The sequence below is a fragment of the Solanum pennellii genome, chromosome 5 (assembly GCF_001406875.1).
Source record: "Solanum pennellii chromosome 5, SPENNV200".
Taxonomy (NCBI): Eukaryota; Viridiplantae; Streptophyta; class Magnoliopsida; order Solanales; family Solanaceae; genus Solanum; species Solanum pennellii.
In genome coordinates, this window is record NC_028641.1 from 4,284,356 (window position 1) to 4,291,971 (window position 7,616).

The following is a 7,616-nucleotide window of genomic DNA, read 5'->3' on the forward strand; positions in this document are numbered from 1 at the left end:
GTTTAGTGTATAATTGTTATTTTTATAATATATAGGGAGAAGTGATTAAATAATATTATCAGAATATTTAAGGCACAAAAGATGATGTGATGGTGATGTGAGTGAAAAGCTTTTGGATGTGGGGGAATTTGAAGGTGATGGAATTCATTTTTCCCTGTTTAGTTTTATTCGTGTCGATCGTATTCGTCTTCGATCTAAAATTTATAAAGTTTCTTTATAGGTATTTCTTTACTTAAATACTCAACATAGTTCGCTTTACGCGTATCTTAAACATATGATCTAAAACATGATATTCTTACTTATCGAGAGTTCAATTTTTCTATTTTCAGATCTCGAACGTGAAACATGTTCATTATTCCTTGGAAGTGTGGGAGTTGGAGAATTAAATATTAGATAGGATGTGTAATAAATTGGATAATAAGTAGAGGCCCTTCTTTACTGACATAATGGCTTTTACTGGATTGTGAATCTTTTCTCTACTTTGGCTTTATCATGTCTTTATTTCTCTATCTATCTATCACATGACCTCTTCAATTTTCTTCATAACTATTTTTTTTTAATTTATTGAGAAAAATGTTAATTAAATGTTTTTGTTTCCCCCACTAGATATCAATAGTTAAAAAAGAAAGTATAATATATTGTTAGTTGACTTAATTAGAATGTCTTAATGAGCCAAGATTTTTAAGATAACTATTTCTCTATAGTTAATTATGAGGTAAAGATAACACTCTTCATAGATCTTATATATTTATGAGATTGCACTGGATATGAGTCATTTTTCCTAACAAGATTAAAGAATTAAATAAGCATCTCTATAAGAAAATTGAATATCCAAATCAAATCAGAGTTTATGTCACTCGTCCTGAACAAATAAGAGGGTAGACCACAGGTTCCAGACAGCGAGTCGCAAGTTGAAAGAACATTGAGCATGAATATTAGATGAATATGGATTAATCGAAATGTTTATCCAAAGACATCATGAAAAGTTGGAAAAAAAACTTTGAGACGTTGAAAATAAAATTTTTAAGTAGAAAAAACTTGAATTTGTGAGACCAACAAACTCGAATTTTGATGGTTCTATAAATAAATTTTTAAAAAAACTAATGTAATATTGTTAATGAATGTGTCCTTATCCAAACTTATATTTTCATAATTCCTAGGTTGAATTGCAATGTGGTCCATATTTGATAGGAAGATCCAAGCAAGTTCACAGATTCGAATAACAACTTATTTATTTATTTAATTTAAAGCATATTTTTGATCGAGAAAATTAAGAAAAAATAATATTTAACTATTTTAGTCCCCACAAAAATATATATTTCTTTACAAAAAACGATAAATCCAACGATTTTGTTGTCCTTATTACTAATGTTCTGACAGTTAAATATAAGCCCTAATTAATATAGAAAACATTTTTAGGATTTGTTTATAAACTACATGGTCATAGATTGGACAAAATTGTTGATGTTTGTGACTATGGATTGGTCTTGTGTAGTTGATTGATACAAACACTAATATTATATATCGCTGTCGTTTATTTTTAGTGTAATTCATTTAAAATTTTACATGTCATGTAAGAAATAACAATTAATATGCTTATTTTAATCACCATCAGTGGTATAGCCACATATAGCTCAGGATGGACCCAAACACCTTTTAATCGAATTTTAACTTTGTTATTGTTTCCCATAATATTCATATTAATTGATGTATAATTGTTAAATCCAGTTACAAATTAAGGAGCAAGCTTCTTGTTTAGTATTGAGGAGAATCTCAAAGTATAAGGTAAAGAATATTAGAGTCGTTTATGAAGAAACCTTACCCCAGAACACGAACCAGGTTCGTGTAAGTTGCTTTTAAAGTAAAGACAGAGTAAAGACACAAACACTTACTGAATTAAAAACCTTCCCCACTCAAGGAAGGAAAAACCTCGTTTTATTAATTCAACTATAAGATTTTGTGATTACAACTCAATAATCAAAAAGTCTTATCTCTACTACTCCCTCGATTGACTCCAATCGATCTCTCCAAAAGGCCAAACCCACCTTTTGTTACAACCCTCACTGAAACTCAACCCTACAAAGAGCCAAACCCACCCTTTGTACAAATCTCTCAAGACTCAACTCCCAAGAAGTCAAACCCACTTCTTGTTACAAATCTAGGAATTATTACAACTCAATAATAAACCTAGAACAAATCAACAAAGACTAATAACCTTAGACTTTAATTGATCAAACTTCAATATCCAATAGTTCTGAGTAGAACAGGTTTCGTGAACCTGGTGCTTATGTTGCTGTGATGAAGGTGAACCTGGTCCTTGCGTTTCTGTGACGAAGACCTGCGTTTTTTCTCCAGAAAATACTACTCTCAAGATGATATATTTCGTGAATATGCAATACCTATCGTTCTGGCTTTGCTGGAAAAATTCTCTCGATTTTTGTGATTGCAAAGACATTTTTTTCTTTCAACTTCTTGATCCTTTTATAGATTTGATTTGCCTTCAACTTCTACAAGGAAAGGAATTACAAATCCTTTTCCTTCTTGAACTTGTCTATATTTACGTCTTTCCTTATTTGACTTGAATTGTAATTTCTTTATTTCTTTCCTTCTTTGACTTGAATTGCTACTTTTTTATTTCTTTCCTTCTTTGACTTGAATTGCTATTTTTTTTTATTTCTTTCCTTCTTTATTTATTTCCATATTTGTTTCCTTCTTTTCCTTCTTTACAATTCTGCACTTTTTCTTCTTTTCTTCAATACTTTTTCTTCTTTGTCGCAACTCTCATAATTGTATACATACGACACCATGCCTTCACTTTATCAATCATCAAAACTACTTTATTTGTTCTCCTACTTCCCAACATTTTCCCCCTTTTTGATGATGATAACCAATGATTTGTTACACATCAAGACTCTTTGTTAGTGATCAAAACTTCAATTCTTTGTCATCCATCAAAACTACAAACTTCATGTTTTCTCATTCCCCAACAATTTCCCCCTTTTTGATGATGACAAACTATACATATGTCTATCTACATTATATACTTTCCCCCTTTTGGCATCATTGAAAACCAATAACCAAAGAACTCGAATAACATTCAATGAGTGCAATATCATTTTTAACTCATAGCCACTTGGGCAACACTTTCAAGTACACTTCTGCTAACAAAATGGTTAGTTAATCTGAGGATATTAGTCATCTTAAACTCATACACAATTAAGATCTTCAATGAGAAACGAAATAAACAAATATGTACCAGTTTATGCCCTTAATCAAAAACATATAATATCATGAGTATGAGACAGACATAAGCACATCAAAGAGTCAAAAGAGTATAAAATTTGAGGATAAGGATTGGGACAAAGATTACTAAAGTAAGGAAGAAAGGGATGTTTACTGCCATTGATAATTTTTTCAGTATGCCCATTGTGCACCAGCTTCTTTATTCTGATCAGTTTTCTTAGAATGTGAAATTTCATCACGAGAAACATGAGATACATCATCCCCTTTTTTTTTTTTTTAACTCTACTCCGTAACATTTTCATTCTCCATGATTTTCTTCCCCTTTTTTTTTTTTGATAGCCTTTTTCTTGATGACAACTTTGAAGGAGTACCAACTACTAGTAAGAGATTCATCACATTTTGGTGCACAAAGAGATGTGTTTATCAATAATGAAAGCAAGCAACAATTTATTTCTGTGAGAATTGTTCCCCCTGAGAGATAGACAAGTTATACACTTGGAATGGATGAAATATCAATTTGGAGTTTGTGAACCTGGTTCAGATGTGGGTGATAAAGCAGGGTTCCCCCTAAATTAAAGCATGAGTGACTTCAATACTGAGATTTTCATCATTAGAGCAGTTTGAGATTGAACGATGCTTATTGTCAAAGAGGGTTCTTGGTGATCTTTAAGAAAGTTGAATTTTTGATGATCGACCAGGTTCATTAGTGCTTATGTTTGACCCACACTCAGGAAATTAATGCATTGAAAAAGGATGGTACATACCTGAGTATTACAGAGAAACCAGGTTCCCCTTTTTTGTGTTTCTTCATGACTTACTTAATGGTGTTAGCAAAAAGAAGAGATAACATCCGCAAACTTTCTAAGCATTGTTTGAGATGTGACTTGAGTGTGTACCTGTTACAGTACGAGGTTGAGTTAGCAGATATTCATTGTATAATTACTCAAGCGTAAGATTATTCTTTTACTAGCCAATTATTAAAGGAAATCATGATAATGCATCAACTTGTTTCGATAACACCATGCTTTGACTGATTTTTCTCAAGTTCTTCATATTCAAGGCCTTCATGAGAATGTCGCATCATCATATTCTCCCAGATCAAATGAATCTCAAGCTGATTCACAGAGAACCAACCCTTGTCAATTTTCAATACCTTCCAATGAATAACAAGGACCATGTTCACACAACGAAGTTCCCCCTAAAGGTGTGCCATACTCTTACTGTCCCGATTGCTCTAATATTCCCCCAATCTCCAGAACCATAGATTAGTAGTAATTCATGTTGCAGGTGCATCAATGATTGTTAGCTGTGAACCAGGTTCATATGCAGTGTTCCCTAAATTTGCATCATCAAAGATGTTTGATATCATGTCACTTTCTTCAACTTTTTTTTTTTCATCCTTTTCAAGGAATAAACTGTCTCCTTGAAAATCAAAGAGCGAGAGGAAATTTTCTACCATTTTTAGCACATGTTTGGAGCATGCACTATTCATGTACCAAGTTGGCCTTTTCCCTCTCACCTTCACCTGAAACACTAGTCAAAGATTAGTCTTGGGAACCCAGATTAGCTTGGGCCCCTTTATGTGAGTAAAAGGATGAATAAGATTTCTTCTAGCCCATAAAGGCAAATAAGAAAACCTTTTATTTGGAGCATTTTTATTTCGAACCAGGTTCTTAGCCGTATCAGTCTTTTCCTTTTTGGTGAACTTAACATTTTTCTGAAAAGCCTCAAATAAAGCTTTACATTGATTCTTTAAATGACCTGAGTTTCCACAATGAGTGCATAAACTTTTAGACATGTGAATAGTGTGTGACACAAGATTATTCTGTTTTTTAAAACCTATCCCACTTCGACTAGTGGTTTGCTTTTCTTGAATCTGAGTTAAAATTTCAGAGGACCTGGTCCATCTAAGATTTCTTTCCAGATCCAGTTTGGTATGATCAAGATTTTCTTGTAACAACCTATTCCTTTCTGTTAAAGCTTGATATTTTATGGTTAACAATTTTATTTTTTCTTCTAGAGCTAATTGAAGTTCACTAGCAGAGTTTTTGCCCTTGTGACTTAACTCTGAGATTTTAATCTGTTCTTTTAATTTATTTTGAAGAAAGTGATTGTGTTTCTCAAGATTGTCATTGACTTCTCTTAAAGATGCATAGTTTTCCATCACTTGTTCTCTTTCAGAATTGACAGACTGATATGCATCTATAAGAGTACTCAATAAAGACTCTAGTTCCTTTTTAGAATATGATTCAATATTTACTTTGATGTGATGAAAACTTACCTTGCTTTGTTTGTCATCTTCTTCATCATCTTCAGAATCTGTTTCAGCAATGAGTGCAAGAAAATCATATTTATTTGATTGTTCTATTGCAAGTAGTGACTGATTTTCGAACCCTCCATCCTCAAATTCTTCTTCAGATAAGTCCCCCATAGCGGCAAAGGCTCTTCTCGTTGAAAGATCCGCTTCTTGATTGGTCATTCTTCTGTTTGTGGGAATGTACTTATCATTCTTGATGTCTTTGACCTTCTCAAAGTTTGCCTTTTTCTGTTCTAAAGCCCAAAGTGGACAGAATCTGATGAAGTGATCTGGGCTCCCACATTTATGACAAACCTGGTCTATAGTGTTTTCAGATGGTTTTTGAGAAGTTTTCTTTTGAAAGGTCTGCCCTCTCTTTAGCATTCTGGTGAACCTTTTGGTTATGAGGGCAATATTTTCATCTTCAAAATCATCTGATGCATTTTTATTTAGAACCAGGTTCCTTTCCTTCCTTTTTCCTCCAATTTCCTTTTCTTGGTTTTTCTTGAGTTCGTATGTGATGAGATTACCAATCAACTCATCCATGGCCAGTGAGTCTAGGTCGCGGGCTTCAGTGATAGCCTCGACTTTACTTTCCCAAGTTTCAGGAAGGACACTCAAGAGTTTCCTTACTGCCTTTCCATTAGGAACTATCTCTCCCAAGGAGTACATCTCATTAATGATGGAGGTGAACCTGGTGTGCATATCTTGAATAGTCTCCCCTTCTGCCATCCTGAACAGCTCATATTGCCTGTTCAAGTTATCAATTTTGGACTTCTTGACTTGCGTTGTTCCTTCATGAGCTGTTTGTAGTGTTTCCCATATGGCTTTGGCATCTTGACAGGACGAGATTCGATTGTATTCGTCTGGTCCTATGCCACAGATCAAAATTTTCTTGGCTTTGGCATTGTTTTGGATTGCAAGCTTGTCTTCAACATTCCATTCTTTTCTTTCCTTTGGGATTTTGGTGATTCCATCAGTTGCGGTTTTCATAGGTATGGTTGGGCCATCTAGAATTACTCCCCATAGATCAGGGTTTTCGCCAATAAGATGGTCCATCATACGATTTTTCCACCATCCATAATATTTGCCATTGAACAGTGGTGGTCGTGTTTGTGAAGCTCCCTCTTGTGGGGTAGGTGGTGCTGCCATTGAGTCTTTTCAAGGTGTGAATCTTTTAACGAAAAGACCTGCTCTGATACCAATTGAAGAAACCTTACCCCAGAACACGAACCAGGTTCGTGTAAGTTGCTTTTAAGTAAAGACAGAGTAAAGACACAAACACTTACTGAATTAAAAACCTTCCTCACTCAAGGAAGGAAAAACCTCGTTTTATTAATTCAACTATAAGATTTTGTGATTACAACTCAATAATCAAAAAGTCTTATCTCTACTACTCCCTCGATTGACTCCAATCGATCTCTCCAAAAGGCCAAACCCACCTTTTGTTACAACCCTCACTGAAACTCAACCCTACAAAGAGCCAAACCCACCCTTTGTACAAATCTCTCAAGACTCAACTCCCAAGAAGTCAAACCCACTTCTTGTTACAAATCTAGGAATTATTACAACTCAATAATAAACCTAGAACAAATCAACAAAGACTAATAACCTTAGACTTTAATTGATCAAACTTCAATATCCAATAGTTCTGAGTAGAACAGGTTTCGTGAACCTGGTGCTTATGTTGCTGTGATGAAGGTGAACCTGGTCCTTGCGTTTCTGTGACGAAGACCTGCGTTTTTTCTCCAGAAAATACTACTCTCAAGATGATATATTTCGTGAATATGCAATACCTATCGTTCTGGCTTTGCTGGAAAAATTCTCTCGATTTTTGTGATTGCAAAGACATTTTTTTCTTTCAACTTCTTGATCCTTTTATAGATTTGATTTGCCTTCAACTTCTACAAGGAAGGGAATTACAAATCCTTTTCCTTCTTGAACTTGTCTATATTTACGTCTTTCCTTATTTGACTTGAATTGTAATTTCTTTTTTCTTTCCTTCTTTGACTTGAATTGCTACTTTTTTATTTCTTTCCTTCTTTGACTTGAATTGCTACTTTTTTTTTATTTCTTT

The 7,616-nt window shown here is 33.9% G+C and overlaps 1 protein-coding gene across 1 annotated transcript; it reads right to left on the minus strand.

The window, feature by feature from the left end:
- Nucleotides 1-3,565: 3,565 nt before the first annotated feature.
- LOC114077241 lies at nucleotides 3,566-5,801 on the minus strand. The gene has a single exon (XM_027916971.1). The coding sequence runs from the start codon at nucleotides 5,720-5,722 to the stop codon at nucleotides 4,781-4,783; it is 942 nt and encodes a 313-aa protein (XP_027772772.1). The 5' UTR covers nucleotides 5,723-5,801; the 3' UTR covers nucleotides 3,566-4,780.
- Between the last annotated feature and the right edge of the window lie 1,815 nt (nucleotides 5,802-7,616).